General features: G+C 38.1%; 1 protein-coding gene across 1 annotated transcript; it reads left to right on the top strand.

The window, feature by feature from the left end:
* Positions 1–6,848: 6,848 nt before the first annotated feature.
* Positions 6,849–12,361, top strand: SCG2 (secretogranin II). The gene is given in 2 exon segments (NM_001194420.2): positions 6,849–6,946; positions 9,927–12,361. A coding segment is annotated over 1 exon segment (1,854 nt). The 5' UTR covers positions 6,849–6,946; positions 9,927–9,940; the 3' UTR covers positions 11,795–12,361.
* Positions 12,362–17,243: the final 4,882 nt, after the last annotated feature.

Genomic DNA, 17,243 nt, shown 5'->3' with positions numbered 1-17,243 from the left:
TTGGGAGGTAATGAGTTGCTATTTATTTGGAGGTATTTAAGGAACCTTAATATTATATGCTGCAAGGCTGTTTGTTAGGAATTTGACAGAGCAGATGCAAGCAATGAGCCAGGTTAAAGTGGATGACATTTTATATATCTTTCCAATCATAGCAATCTATGAGCTAATTTGTACTCAGATAAACCCATCTGTATTTATGCAAGAATCAATTTGAAATCTCTATAAAGCCAGGAAGAGATATTCTTTGCAAACATCAGTAGCATTTCCAAATCGGGAGCAAATAATGGGCTGGTGAGCCAGTCTCTAGGAAGGCTGTGGGGAAAGGTCAAATGTATTTACATTTATATTTGGTTTTATGCTAAATGAACCCTTCTGGGTGGGGTCTGAGAATGTGTGTTGCTAACAGATTGCCGAGTGGTGCTGATATTGCTAACCTGGGACCACCCTTTGAGAATCATGACTCCAATACATGCTTTTAATCATGCCCCTGTAGTATACAGGACCTGTGTCCTTTCTTCATTGTCAAAGTAGTGAGATGATTGGATTTGTGTGCTCATTCCTGCTAAGGAGGTAATAACTGATTAATGAATTATCCCTTACAATGGAGCTCCTAAGGACCCTGTACCAAAAATTCTAAAAAAAACCCCAAACCATCTGTGATGTAGAATACAGACAGGCTGGCTGGATTTGGGGGAGAAAGTTCTGGGTTAAGGAGCCTTTTCTCAGTTCCCCACATCATATTATATATGCAAGTGCCCTACCTCCAGAAGTGATATATTCATTTTGCCAATATAGAAAGCACTCCAGAATTCCTACAAAGGCTAAGTGAACTGTGAAAAGTCATCTGGTGAATCTGTGGGAGCCCTGGACACAAAATGCTAAACTTAACCATAAAGATGCTGCACTTTAACCTTGAAGACTTTCTTACATCTCTCTGGGCTTCTGATTAAAAGGAGGGGTAAGAGAGTGTAGATGGAAGATTTCCAAGCAAAAAAAAAAATTCGTTATTAAAATATTGGCATGTAAATGCTGAAAACATTGATTCACAAAACAATTATGCCAGGAGAATCTGAAAGATTGAGACATTCAGTGTTGTTTTAAGCTAAGTAATTAACTTCCAGTGCACAAACTTCCTTCTCTCGAAATCCATTGAGGGAGCAGATGCCCAAACATTCATGGTATTAGATTAAGAAAATGCTACTTGCTTTTCTTCCAAGTACCAGATGGTTCCAAGAATCCAAAGTCAATGAAGAGAAGAGGCTGTGTTTATTTGGTTTATACAATTCTTATTGAGGGTTTATGAGAAAAATCATATTTTAATACCTACTAGACAAATAAAAAAAAAATTCACAGCAGACTCCCATTTCACAGGGTAAAGAGGTCAAAGGGTAGAAAGAGCCTTAAATGTTATCTAGTCCACCTAGGGCTGTCAGTAATGTGGTTCCTTGATATGCAGAGCAAAAATATTACAAAGAATAAACAAATACTGGAATTAAGAATAGCTCAATTTTCTTTGTATGTGCTATATTTTTACTCAAATACTTGGAAAATATTTTACGAAATGAAGCAAAAGTTAGAAAAATGCAGAATGCTCCTGTAGTGGAGGAAAATAATCCTTAAAAAAACCTAAACTTAATTTACTAGCAGTGCATGCAACGCAAATGAATAAAGTCAGTGCATTTGCATAAGGATGCTGCTGTAAGAGGATTAAAAAATTCCAAGAGGAAATGTGTGAAGCTTTGGTAGTAGGAATGAGAAAACTTTAATTCAACTCGATTCACAAACATATTTTTGGCATGAAGGTACAATAATAGAAAACAGTTTCTACCTCCTAGAACCTAGTGGATTTTGTCTGGGAAACTGTGCAGTCACATTATTAAATAAAGTATACCCTGTTTCTGACTTGTGTGTTCTCCAAACAGCAATTTGCAGGCCCTGCCTTTGCAAGGGAAGTGGAAAAATATTTCACTCTTCTTTGACACTGAGTTAAAGAAACAGTCATTTGTTAGTAAAGCGTACTACAACTAAGAATGGAATTTAAATTTTGGAAGTAAAAGGTAAAGGTGGTAAAGAGTAAACAAGGAGTATAAAGGAAAAAAAAATGTAACAAGAAGAGAAGGAAGGCAGGCCAGTGAGGACTGAGCAAGGACAAGCAGCCAAGACCCTGAGGGGCCGGGGTGGACACTACACCCTCCTTGCTGGCCACAGTCAGGCGAATGCTGGAGGACCTCAGCTTAAGCGTGCTGCACCCGGACTCCTCTGTGAGAGTCTGGTCTTCCATGGGAGGAAAGGGCAGGCAGGGAGGCAGTTAGAGACAGGGAAGAAGCAGACAGGAGAAAAAGGAGAAACAAGACATATTCGTTTTCTGGATCTCAATTGCTTTTATGTAAATTGAAACAAAATGAGAAATGTAATGAAGTGTAAGAGGGAGAAGTTTCAAATGAAAAGATTACTAAGGTAGAGGATTGCTTGTATGAATGATAGAAATCAAAATCTTGTCTAGATAAAGTGTGAAATTGAATAACAAAGAATAAAATGACTAAGATTTAAGAAAATCCAGTCATAAAAACAAACTCATCTGTTCTAATTACTTAGAGTTAAATTGTGAATGATTAACTTGAAATTAACAGCACCCTGGTGAGGATGCAAGCTAATTTTGTAAAAATCCATTATTATAGACAGTACATAATTATTTTGAAAATGTTCACAATATAGAGATTCATTTCTTGGCGGCCATGATAGTTGGCAATTTAGTCCTAACAGGAAAATTAAAATTTTGTAAGGCATGTTTAAATCATTCCTTGAAACAGGCTCAGTGATGCAAAGATTTATAGGTTATTTTAATGTTTTATACATGCTCTAAAATATTTTACATCAACAAACTATTGAGATATATAAGTGTGTGTACATATACGTGTGTGTGTGTGTGTGTGTATATATATATAATTTTAAATTCTTCTCCAAATAGATTTCTATTTGAGAAATAGCTCCCTTTAGAACAAATAACTACTGGCAAAAATTTAATAACTTTTGGAAATATGTTAAATATAACACACTGGAAAATCTATAAAAACAAAAAATAACAGATGTTGGCAATGTTGTGGAGAAAAAGGAATGCTTATACACTGTTGGTGGGAGTGTAAATTAGTTCAGCCATTGTGGAAGACAGAGTGGCGATTCCTCAAAGAAGTAAACTACCATTCAACCCAGCAATCCTATTACTGGTTATATACCCAAAGGAATGTAAATTGTTCTATTATAAAGACACATGCATGTGTACGTTCATTGCAGCACTATTCACAATAGCAAAGATGTGGAATCAACCTAAATGCCTATCAATTACAGACTGGATAAAGAAAATATTGCATATAGGCCGGGTGTGGTGGCTCATGCCTGTAATCCCAGCACTTTGGGAGGCTGAGACAGGCGGATCACGAGGTCAGGAGATCGAGACCATCCTGGCTAACATGGTGAAACACCGTCTCTACTAAAAATACAAAAGAAAATTAGCTGGGCGTGGTGGCGGGTGCCTGTAGTCCCAGCTACTCGGGAGGCTGAGGCAGGAGAATGGCGTGAACCTGGGAGGCAGAGCTTGCAGTGAGCTGAGATGCCGCCACTGCACTCCAACCTGGGTCACAGAGTGAGACTCTGTCTCAAAAAAAAAAAAAAAAAAAAAAAAAAAAAAAAAAAAAAAAAGAAAAGAAAAGAAAATGTGGCACATATACATCATAGAATACTATGCAGCCATAAAAACAATGAGATCATGTCCTTTGCAGGGACATGGATAGTGGTGGAGGCCATTATCTTTAGCAAACTAATGCAGGAAAAGAAAACAAAATACCGTATGCTCTCACTTGTAAGTGGGAGCTAAACGATGAGAATACATGGACACAAAGAGGGGAACGACACAGCCTATCAGAGTGTGGATGGTGGGAGGAGGGAGAGGATCAGGAGAAATAACTAATGGGTAGTAGGCTTAATACCTGCGTGATGAAATAATCTGTACAACAAACTCCCGTGACACAAGTTTACCTATGTAACAAACCTGCACATGTACCCCTGAACTTAAAAGTTAAAAAGTATGTTTGGGGAGTCTGATTTTGAAAAAACAGGCTGGTGAATAGAATTGTCCTAATTCAACAACTGCTCTCTTATTTGGAAGATGTATGCCCCATTGCATCAAGGCCGTGATCTACTGTTTATTCTTGTTTTCCATTGGTGCTGCACCAAATAGAAATCCAGGCCTATGCCTATGCTTTTCTTAGACCAGGAAAAGCAACTGGACAACTGGGGATTTTTGTCAAAGAAACTCAATTCTGGACTTGGGTCTTTAATGATTAAATTCATCCCATATTTATTTCTGTATTTCCATCTCTAGCAGTGTCTGAATCATAGTTTTTGTTGTAGAAATACCACAGAAAGGACTTAAATTCAAATTCTAGCTCTACCAATTATGAGTCAGAAAATAGTGGGCAACTTACTTATTTCTGAGCTTTAGTTTCTTCATCTGTAAAATGGAGATGAAATACCTACTTGTTACAGTTGTCAGGAGGATTAAATTAGGTTCCAAATACAGTGCTTGGGCCGTAACAGAACTCAATAAGTGAGAGGTATTCATCATAGTCTCATAAGATAGGCAGAAATTCAATAGCCCACAATGGCTTATTGTTCTACCCACATCTTGAGCCTAGTGGAGCCTATCCATCCCAGCAACAGCCTCCTGGCATCTCACATCTACTTGGAGATTTTGAATGAGATTTTGCATGTCTTTTGGATGATTGAAGATATTTCCAGGCAAGACGTTGACTCTGGAAGAACTGTAGCTTCTGGTTCTTGCCAAAAAAGTTTCGTTCCACATAAATGAATTAGCCTGGACAGGATGACTTTCTTGAGGGCTTTTGAGACCTATACTGAACTAACTCAACATTTTAAGAATAATTGCCGAGTTTTCTAAGGCTGTGTTGATACTGATTATTTGAACTGGTCACACAGAACTAGCTGCTGGACAGAAAATTAGGTCAAACTCAGAGCAGCTAGCCAGGGCTTTGTTAAAATTTAAGACAATCTTAGCTCAGGATGTCAGTGAATGAACTGGTGCCATTGAGATGATGCTTGAGAAACGGGTCATGTTTAGGTCTCTTCAACCCAGCATTTGATCATGCCCTAAAAAACCACTATGAGGCAAAATTTGTTGGATGAATTGGCCATATAACCCCAGTCTGAGTGTATATGAGTTCATGTCAATCCAAAAATGATGATCTCCTAGACGTTTAGGAATATCAAATAGGGAGAATCAAGATGCATTTTTTTTCCAGGATTTTTTCCGTAAGACTTTAAGCCATTTCCTGCTTTTTCAAGGAATTCAAAAGTACTAGCATAGTTAGAAATCATTGTAAGAAAACCTGATAGTGAGAACTCTCAGCTTAGGCCTTTTATTCCATGGCATTGCTTCCCCCTGAATTTCTAGGTTGAACCTATTGGCTATCCAAATGGTCCCAAATACTGCTAGCTAACCTCTCTATTGCTGCTTTCCAATTTATATGAAAATTGTGTGTTTATTTGCATATCATCCCCATTAAATGAAAGGCTCATCAAAGGCAAAAAAAAAAATCACTCATTTTTGTATTAGTTAACAATTGTGCATTTAGCAATGTATCTGGCACCTAGTAGGTATTACAATTTATTGAATCAGTGGCTGATGGTTCATTTAGCAGAAACACATGGGATCTCTTATATAGCAAGATTCTATTGCATTCTTAAAGTATATGTCAATATATACAGTTTTTAGAAACTCATATCTTTAATAAAATAAAGTTTAAAATTTATATTTATATAAATTATTGAAATATATAATCAGGTTATCTGGCAAGGCAGAGCAATGATTATGAATTATAAATCTGAGAGATTGAGAGTTAATTGCTGTATTATTCCCTGGATTGTTCACATTCATGGAAGGTATTCAACTCATCTGATTCAACAGGAGAAGGGAAATATTTATAGTACAACGTCCTTTCGATTGCAAATGAATTCTAGTTACGTATGTGTCACATTTTTTCCAAACAGTGAAAAGACTTTTTTTTTTTTTTTTTTAGTAGATGAAAGTATTTTCATCAGCACTCAACTTCTGAGCTTCCCTTTCTGAGATCAGATATTGTAAAAGACAGTAAGAGAGATACAAAGAACTATTAATTACTAAGCTTGAAGTCTTATAAATACCCATTTAAAAAACTATGTAAGCTATTAAAGTTGACTCTCATATAAAAGAGAGACAGCGCTCTGTTTTATTCAAAAAAATATGATTTTGAAAGAATGATGGCTATGGTCATGATAAGAAATATGGCCTTTCATATTTATAATGTGTCCTTCATTCATCTTGGGTATACCAGGAAATGGTAATGTAATTTCTTTGTGGGCAAAGATGGAAAAATAATCCTTGTCTGTAAAACTTTCTTATAACAATGACGACAACAATTACAACAGTGACCCCAAGAAACTATTATAACAAGATGCTAGAACATAGATGAGATTGTCTTGCAATTAGCTATGTCTGTCTGACACACATTTCTCTCTTTGTAAGAGAAATCGTGCCGAGCAGTTTATTCTGTCTCAAAGGTTTTGATTAAAGAAAAAGGAAAACTGCAATTTTTGCCACAAAAAGACAGGTGGCGTAAGCATGCAACTTTTTTTTTTCTTTTCTTTCTTTCTTTTTTTTTTTTTTTTTTTTTTTTAATATAAAGTGATTATTTTCTCTCGGTTCTTTGAAAAAGCTCGCTTGTGCTGGGGTTTGTGGCTGAGCCCGGTGACGTCAGTGTGGCAGTGCGGAGTCAGGCGCAGCAGCTCCCTATAAGCAGAGGAGCTGTCCGTGTGCTGAAACGGCCTGAGAAGCTCGCCCGGAGAACGGGGAGGAACATGCTGTGGAGCTCCTCTGCCATATAAACAAAAAGAGGTAAGGCTGCTTTTCTCTTTGATTTACTGGAAAGTTCTAATATGCATGCTCTTCTTTTAATTCCTAGCTGAGGAGAAAAAGACTGTTTGGCAAGCTTATGTGATAGGATAACTGAATAGCAACCTGCTGCTCATCAGCCGATGTGAGGACACTACATATGTGTAGATACATGATCGGGTCTATGCTTTATACTACTTGATGTTGGATATTTACCAACCAGAATGTTATTTAGATAATCATATTAAAAGGAGTGAAAAAGTTAAGGATTTTAGTGTGAATACACAGTTTAGTGTAAAGTTAACCAAGCCCAATACATTGTTTCTTTCCAAAATTTATTATTTCTGCTACTAAGAGCCAGATACGAAGCCAGGGCCGTAATTTATATGTTTAATATTCTTAACAGTAGGTTTCCAATGATTCAAAGGCTGTTAAGCATGTTAGTCACAAAGCCAACCAATTTTGGAACTAGTTTTTTTTTTCTTTGATATTCATCTCACAAGAGCTCTGAATTAATTAACCATATAAAATTCTTTTCTGAACTTGTATATTTGAAAGAGCTTACATCATTATCTCCTAATTTTAGTCCTAAGGTATTAACTTAGGATTTTCCTGAACACTGGATTCTTCCTTTTTCTAGGGCAAAATATTATCTGGGGTTATAGTTTCGTTGTGACCATGAATTACAGAGAAATGATAGTTTTGAATACATGATGAAAATATTAATAACTTTGTAAATTGTTGTTATTACTATAATTTGATTTAAAGAGGATGTTCAATATGTTGTTAAAGTCTGGGACAAGTATTTCTTTTTCTCTGTTTCCCAACTAGTTGAATTGCTTAAATTATATATAGTCACCTGCATGTGTCAATGCTCTAGTCTGATTTCAACAGAAAAGACATTTTAACTTGAGAGATATTGATGATAGCTGTCAGGGGAAAAATATGTTCTAATTATTTGGATTTCAGAAAATTCAATTTTAAATCAAACCTTATAGAGAGTAGTAGAGCTGTTGAAACATCTTTACTACTTGAAAGGGCTGCTACCTGGGAAAAAAATCCTTTGGGTCTCACTCAAAGGCAGTAACTATGTCATTCAAACTGAAGCAGAATAGATAAGCAAAGGGTAGCACTTGTTAGGCTGTGGTGTAAACAACTGCAAGGAGTATTGTGCTTCAACTTTACAGCAAAGTGCAGTTCCAAGATAATTATTTTAAAGATAAGCATATAATCCATATGTTAAGACTATTTCAGTATTGTGGTTTCAGAGAAAATAAGTTCAATAAGGTTTTTAAGATTATTATTTCAAATCCCAATGTTGAAAATTGATTACCAAAGCTAAATTAATCCTGAAATAATATAAACAAGAGTGCATAATTTATTTTTACTTGAACCTCATTATTTTATGAATAAAATTACTTATAGTAAACGTGCATTTATAATAAATACTTTGGAAGTATCCTCTCAAATGCCTTTCAAGATTTTTCTTTCAATAAATTACGTATTCTGGTAAATGTGAATCATTTAAATAAATATATATGTATGCTAAAATGTTTTCATAACTAAGCCATTATTGGGCTCTAAAAAACTGGAAACAAAATCGTCAATATGATCTTGTGAACAATGGTATTTTCTATAATTGATGTTTAAGCTAACAGAAAATTGTATACATATAACTTAGCTTATCTATCACAAAACCATGATCTGGTAAAGATATGAACAAACTTATAAACTCCTTTTACATTCATTCTGTTTACAACAAAATAACAAATATTAAAATAGTTTTTTTCAATGTTAGCAATATTAAATGTAAGGCACATAAAAACTAATCCTCTTACCAATTCCTATGTGAGATTTTAAGGCACTGGAGAAAAAATGAATGGAGATTTTTAAGTAGGAAGAATTCAGCACATCATCTGTGTTTATTTGAATTGGGATTTACATAGTGGTTATTTTAAGATTTTTCTAAACAGTATGAGTGATTTAAGATTTCACAGGTCCATACCAAAATAGACACAGACATAAGACAAACTGAATCTGAACACTCACAAGTTCAGAAATAGACTAGCTAAAAAAACTTATGTTCTCTCTGTAGCATCTGTTATTATTTACTATGCACTCTTGAGGGCTGATGAAAAGTATAACCACAATTGCATTTTGCAAGACAGTCATAATAGAAATTATTAGAAGAAATATGGAGCAAAGAGATTTTAAAATGCTTTATTGGTTTAGCACATTTACACAAAAAGAAACTTCATTGGTTTAGTCAACTGGCTGGAATCTGAGAAGACCTGTGTTCTAGAGGTTATTTATGGATCATTGGATTTGCTATCAGATTGAGAACAAGTTATTTCTGAAAAATATATGTGGATAGGACTCCCCACAAGGTAATTCAGTATGATTGACATATAACAGAATCACTTTGTCATATATGGTCATGTAACTGCTGCTGTGTTTCAACAACAAAATTAGATGGACACTTCAGGAAATAAACCACATGTTTTTTGACACAACTTTAAGGACATAGTTTGTGGGCGTGTATGTGTACATGCGTGTTTTAAATTAAGCCAACACATTATTTTGCCAATGACTTCACTATATAACATAATCAAAACATCTTGGGAAGTATTTGCTGCTTTATTATAAAGAAACAACATGTACTAAACATCCAACTGCAAGTTCTGTAAATGAAAAAATAAAATTTGAAAAATCTCATATCAGTGTTTTTGCTGTTGTTCTAATTAAGAGAATGCTATGCAAGTTTTTGGTGAATGAGTAATAATTTTGCTAAAGATTCCTGTGGTTTGCTTGTGGGAATCATGTAGAAAATATTCATGAATTTTTAAAAAGAGTTATCCTAAGCTTAATGTGAAATAATATCTACTATGTTTTTTTTTCTCACCTCAATGATCAGTTATTTCTTTTGCTATAGTGTCTTCTAGTTTGTTTCATTTGTGTTAACTCATATTTTCTATGTTTTAAGGAAATCTTTCAAACATGGCTGAAGCAAAGACCCACTGGCTTGGAGCAGCCCTGTCTCTTATCCCTTTAATTTTCCTCATCTCTGGGGCTGAAGCAGCTTCATTTCAGAGAAACCAGCTGCTTCAGAAAGAACCAGACCTCAGGTTGGAAAATGTCCAAAAGTTTCCCAGTCCTGAAATGATCAGGGCTTTGGAGTACATAGAAAAGCTCCGGCAACAGGCTCATAAGGAAGAAAGCAGCCCAGATTATAATCCCTACCAAGGTGTCTCCGTCCCCCTTCAGCAAAAAGAAAATGGCGATGAAAGTCACTTGCCTGAGAGAGATTCACTGAGTGAAGAAGACTGGATGAGAATAATACTTGAAGCTTTGAGACAGGTTGAAAATGAGCCTCAGTCTGTACCAAAAGAAAATAAGCCCCATGCCTTGAATTCAGAAAAGAACTTTCCAATAGACATGAGTGATGATTATGAGACACAGCAGTGGCCAGAAAGAAAGCTCAAGCACATGCAATTCCCTCCTATGTATGAAGAGAATTCCAGGGATAACCCCTTTAAACGCACAAATGAAATAGTGGAGGAACAATATACTCCTCAAAGTCTTGCTACATTGGAATCTGTCTTCCAGGAGCTGGGGAAACTGACAGGACCAAACAACCAGAAACGTGAGAGGATGGATGAGGAGCAAAAACTTTATACAGACGATGAAGATGATATCTACAAGGCTAATAACATTGCCTATGAAGATGTGGTGGGGGGAGAAGATTGGAACCCAGTAGAGGAGAAAATAGAGAGTCAAACCCAGGAAGAGGTGAGAGACAGCAAAGAGAATACAGAAAAAAATGAACAAATCAACGATGAGGTGAAACGCTCTGGGCAGCTTGGCATCCAGGAAGAAGATCTTCGGAAAGAGAGTAAAGACCAACTCTCAGATGATGTCTCCAAAGTAATTACTTATTTGAAAAGGTTAGTAAATGCTGCAGGAAGTGGGAGGTTACAGAATGGGCAAAATGGGGAAAGGGCCACCAGGCTTTTTGAAAAACCTCTTGATTCTCAGTCTATTTATCAGCTGATTGAAATCTCAAGGAATTTACAGATACCCCCGGAAGACTTAATTGAGATGCTCAAAACTGGGGAGAAGCCTAATGGATCAGTGGAACCGGAGCGGGAGCTTGACCTTCCTGTTGACCTAGATGACATCTCAGAGGCTGACTTAGACCATCCAGACCTGTTCCAAAATAAGATGCTCTCCAAGAGTGGCTACCCTAAAACAGTTGGTCGTGCTGGGACTGAGGCCCTACCAGATGGGCTCAGTGTTGAGGATATTTTAAATCTTTTAGGGATGGAGAGTGCAGCAAATCAGAAAACTTCATATTTTCCCAATCCATATAACCAGGAGAAAGTTCTGCCAAGGCTCCCTTATGGTCCTGGAAGATCTAGATCGAACCAGCTTCCCAAAGCTGCCTGGATGCCATATGTTGAAAATAGACAGATGGCATATGAAAACCTGAATGACAAGGATCAAGAATTAGGTGAGTACTTGGCCAGGATGCTAGTTAAATACCCTGAGATCATTAATTCAAACCAAGTGAAGCGAGTTCCTGGTCAAGGCTCATCTGAAGATGACCTACAGGAAGAGGAACAAATTGAGCAGGCCATCAAAGAGCATTTGAATCAAGGCAGCTCTCAGGAGACTGACAAGCTGGCCCCGGTGAGCAAAAGGTTCCCTGTGGGGCCCCCGAAGAATGATGATACTCCAAATAGGCAGTACTTGGATGAAGATCTGTTAATGAAAGTGCTGGAATACCTCAACCAAGAAAAGGCAGAAAAGGGAAGGGAGCATATTGCTAAGAGAGCAATGGAAAATATGTAAGCAGCTTTCATTAATTACCCTACTTTCATTCCTCCCACCCCAAGCAAATCCTAATATTTCTCTTTAGTGTGTTGACTTCTATCCTGTTAACACTGTAATATCTTTAAATGATGTACAGGCAGATGAACCCAGGTCACTGGGGAGTCTGCTTCATTTCCTCTGAGCTGTTCTCTTGTGTATGGATATGTGTAAATGTTATGACTCCTTGATAAAAAATTTATTATGTCCATTATTCAAGAAAGATATCTATGACTGTGTTTAATAGTGTATCTAATGGCTGTGGCATTGTTGATGCTCACATATGATAAAGAGTGTCCTATAATTCTATTGAAAGTTTTTAATATTTATTGAATTATTTTGTTACTGTCTGTAATGTTTTGTGGAGTACTGGAGCAAAAAAAAATAAAGCATTATAAATATATAGTTTTATTTATAAGGCCTTTTCTATTGTGTGTTTTACTGTTGATTAATAAATGTTATTTCTGGATAACTCTGGACTCTTAATTCTGGAAAACCAGATACAATATCTATGGAGCAAGCAGTATGAAGCCAAAAGAGAAAATCATCTTCACCAGACAATTCAGGTAAGAAGTAATGAATTTTATACATGTGATCATGATACCTGCTTGCAGAATGCCACATCCTCTCTCAGCCCACTAGTTATGCTTGCCCATGGTTTTCCTCAAATATATAATTGATAGGGTCTTTGTTTTAGGTATTTTTTTACTCTTGATTTATATAGGTAAAAGAAATTTCAGTCTCCAATACCCATAAGCAGCATCAAAACAAAAACAGAAAGAAAAAGAAAAGGCTGCGTAGATGGCAATCAAAAATGACTACAGACTTGAAAGGAACCTGTGTGTTCCCAGGTCATGTTGGTCCCCCAAAAACAAGGCTGTTACCTCTCTTATGTGACTTAAGGGGAGCCAAAGGACCCCCAAACTGACCATTAGGTAAGTGAAGAAGCACAGTAGCGGTGGGAACAGACCAGCCCCATCTCCTGCCCTAGTGGGCAAGGTAGTGGATGATTATGACAGCACACATCACTTTAGTACAGTGTCAACCACCTAACACATCAACAGAGAATCAACACAACATCAGCAAGAAAATGTATAGAGCAACAAAACAATAATGGTCATAAACAAGGAAATAAACAATAGCTTTTATTTTTTGAATGCTTATTGTGCTATAGGCTCTATACTAAACACTGTACAAACTTTGCCTTGTTTAGTCTATAATTTGTAATTATAGACTATAATTTGTTTACTTTATAATTTTCCCTTCCCTTTTACAACAGGAAAAATCAAACTCAGAATGATTAAATAACTTTCCCAAAGTCACTTACCATTGTGAGTTGTCACATCTGTGTTTTCAACCACTTCACTACACTGCCTCTCTGGGAAGTGCCCTTTCAACCGAGGAATGGGACATTGGGGTTGAAGCGTGAGAAGCTCCCAAGGTTTTAGTATGGGCCACTTCCAAAAAAGGACACATGTGTGTGTATGTGTGCATGTGCATCATGTGCGTGTGTGTGCGTGTGCCTAGGGGACCATCCCTAAACTATCAAAAGGCTGAACTGTCATAAGGCAGTCCCAGAGCCTGGATGCTTTGGGGGAAAACATTGAATGTATGTTTCCTAATTTATAATTTTGCCCAGATTCTTTTCTGTCCAATGATCATGCAATTTTGTGGTATTCTAGAATCTGCAAGTGAGCAGAAACTTAGAAGCATTATCTCTACAGTATTTCTAATATGTAGACTTTATTCTCAAATACTCTCAAGATAGGGGGTTTCTCCCTCACAATTCAGTATTATAAATTGGACCCTATGGAGTGGCTGCTCCACAGAAGGATTATTACAGGTTATTACAGTTCACTTTCTACATAGCCTTCTGAGACTGATGTGTTCTTTGTAGCTTTGGAAGCTCAGGTAAAATAAGTTGCTTCATTTGTACAGCAGGTTAGTAGTGAAGTGGACTTTAACCCACAACTAACCATAGGTCTCAGGCATGCACCCGTCCATGTGGGTCTGATGCTTTATCATACATGGAGTTAGGTATGGGGGGAAGCCAGAGAACGTGGGGCTCCTTCCAGTGGAGAGATCTAGGATACTCATGTGGCTTAAAGTTTAGAGAACATATTTATATGCCATGCTTTGCAGGTATCCACACACACCTTCCATCCATTGTATACTCTGTCCAATCTTCTGTGTCATGCTATATAACTCATTCCTTGGATCCTAACTCAACTGCGTGCATATTTCCATGGTAGCCCTAAGCAGAAATAAGAACTTGGCACATGCATCTCTACTGAAAAGAAATTTGCCTTCATTGTGATGTTTAAACAGTTTACTGAGAGGTCAGGCAAGGAAAGCAGTGAAACTGACACGACACAGCAGATCAGGCTCCTATCTGGGATTTATACACAAACCAGGAGCTGCCAAAGCCTGCACTCTTGGCTACACCGTGCTGCTTTGTTCTTAAAGCCTCAGTTAGGTCTGAAATTCCAGGATTTTCTAATGGAGACATTTCAGGCATCAGGATTGGCAGTTGAGAAGATGTATTAATTTGAGATACATATTCTTCCCCGACCTCACTTAGGCATCAGTCAGCAAGCACCTTTGCCTTTTTGCAGTACTACCGTATCTTCAGCTATTGACTCATCAGGTTTACTTACTTCTGATCCAAAGTTGGTGGGTTTTTTTTTTGTTTGTTTCATAAGTACTTTAGTGTGTAATTCCCTAACATAAGAAATTAAGCTCTATGCACAATTCAAAGATGTAGATGACAAATTAGTTACAATTAGGGCAACACTGCCCCTGTCCCTGCCAGAAGCCTCCTTCATTAGAAGTCAGGAGTAGCTCAGACCTCCAAGCAGACACCCACTGCAGGCTACTTTGGGAAGAGAAGAAAATTGCATGTGCACTATAACAGGCCCCCTTGCAGGAGTCCTTGTCTCCATCAGTAGGAATCAGATAGGATCCTGGTACTTTATGTTCTTCACAAGCCCCCACCTACTAACCCTTCCTTCCCCTCTTCACTCACAGCATATCCTCCCATCCGCTTGGGGACAATCAGTACTAATTTGATTGTGTCCTTTATAACAAGACTTTTTTTTTTTTTTTAGATAGAGTTTTGCTCTGTTGCCAAGCTGGAGTGCAGTGGCTCGATCTTGGCTCACTGCAACCTCCACCTCCTGGGTTCAAGCGATTCTCCTGCCTCAGTCTCCTGAGTATCTAGGACTACAGGCGCATGTCACCACACCCAGCTAATTTTTGTATTTTTAGTAGAGACGGGGTTTCACCATGTTGGCTAGGATAGTCTCGATTTCTTGGCCTCGTGATCGGCCTGCCTCGGCCTCCCAAAGTGCTGGCATTACAGGCGTGAGCCACCGTGCCCGGCCTTAAACCAAGACGTTTTGTTTTGTTTTGTTTTGTTTTTTGAGATGGAGTCTTGCTCTGTCGCCCAGGCTGGAGTACGGTGGTGAAATCTCGGTTCACTGCAAGCTCCGCCTCCTGGGTTCATGCCATTCTCCTGTCAGAGTAGCTGGGACTACAGGTGCCCACCACCACGCTGGGCTAATTTTTTTTTCTTTTTGTATTTTTAGTAGAGACAGGGTTTCCCCTTGGTGGCCAGGATGGTCTCGATCTCCTGACCTCGTGATCTGCCCGCCGCGGCCTCCCAAAGTGCTGGGATTACAGGCGTGAGCCACCACGCCCAGCCTTATACCAAGACTTTTAAGTCAGCCTCTTCCTCACACTCAGACCTCCCTAAACTTTGTATATCACCTTCATGGACTGTGATGGTTAATACTGAGTGTCAACTTGATTGGATTGAAGGATGCAAAGTATTGATCCTGGGTGTGTCTGTGAGGGTGTTGCCAAAGGAGATTAACATTTGAGTCATTGGACTGAGAAAGACAGACCCGGCCTTAATCTAGGTAGGCACAATCTAATCAGCTGCCAGTGTGGCTAGAATATAAAGGAGGCAGAAAAACGTGAAAACCAGACTGGCCTACCTTCCCAGGCTACATCTTTCTCCCATACTGGATGCCTCCTGCCCTTGAACATCAGGCTCCAAGTTCTTCAGTTTTGGTACTTGGACTGGCTCTCCTTGCTCCTTAGCCTGCAGATGGCCTATTGTGATTGTGTGAGTTAATACTTAATAAATTCATATATGTATATATATCCTATCAGTTCTGTCCCTCTAGAGAACTACATGGACCCAAACTTCTCCTCCTTCTTCCCTTATTCTATAACCTTTCTCAACATGCCCTTTCATACTCAAGGTTAGTCATAAGCACGACACCCTGCATCCTCAACCTCTTCTATGAATACTCTCTTCAACTTCTTGCTCTAGGGGAAACCTACCTCTCCTTTAAGGTTGCTGCTTTCCCTGCATCCCTCTTCCTTGCCCCTTTCTTCTGCTTAAAGTACAGTTTTTTCTCTCTTCCATAAAAATATCCAATGCTGAATCTCTTGCCATCAACCATTACTACTGGCAGTTGCAGTCATCTGCTGTGCCGGGTTGCTTCATCTCATTCCTGAAAGGTAGCAATGCCTGCTCACTGTTGCATTTTCCAGCACTGCTTCTGCCTTAATGTTTGTTGGTTTCAATATGCATAAGATGATTTTTCCAGCCCAGCCTCTGTTTTTCTATCAGCTCTTCACTTACATGGTTATGCCCCTGATGTTTTCCTTACCAATAACTATCCTAAATATGAATTCCAAACATTTCACTCTACCAATCGCCTTCTTTATTGTCAGTGTGCTTCCTCTGGTACTTCAGTTCTAATAATCCCTCCACCCCCAAAATTGAATCCAGGCATCCTGCCATATTTCCACTCTCCATCATCTCTTTTATTCTTCGTCAAGCATTTTGTCACCCATTTTGTCAAGCATAGATTTCGTGGTGAGTCATTGTAATCACTACTTTGTAAACATTTTAACTCTCTTCTGTCTCTCATGTTCCATTGCATTCTCTTTGCTAAACAACTATTCTAATTAAGTTCAATTTTCCACCCTGTCTTACCTTCTCTCTTACAACTGAGCATAGCAGAAGCAAGATACATAACAACACTGACTGATTTCACTTTAAATTCTTGCTCACTGCCCTCAAGTGAACCATAATGCTGACCCATAATCCTCATACACCCCTCATCTATTCAGTCTTTCACTCCTTCGGCAATAATATCACACTTTTCCTGCTGTCTGAAAATATCCAGCACCGTCTGCACATTCCATATTCTCAAATGGTTATCTGGCTTCATGTTTCACCAAAAATAAAGCAACACCAAGGAAGAGATGTACAGATGCCCATCTCCACTTTGCACCACCTACCTGCATCTGCAATGCACTCTCTGCTTTCCTGTTTCCTTTTTGGGGGGAGAAGGGAGGTGACTGGTCTGTGCTCCTGCCTTATTAAATCTATCCTCTTGCTTACTTTAGAACC

Source organism: Macaca mulatta, chromosome 12 (assembly GCF_049350105.2).
Source record: "Macaca mulatta isolate MMU2019108-1 chromosome 12, T2T-MMU8v2.0, whole genome shotgun sequence".
Lineage (NCBI taxonomy): Eukaryota > Metazoa > Chordata > Mammalia > Primates > Cercopithecidae > Macaca > Macaca mulatta.
Note: the sequence above shows the minus strand (reverse complement) of the source record. Positions and strands in the feature narration are given on the sequence as shown.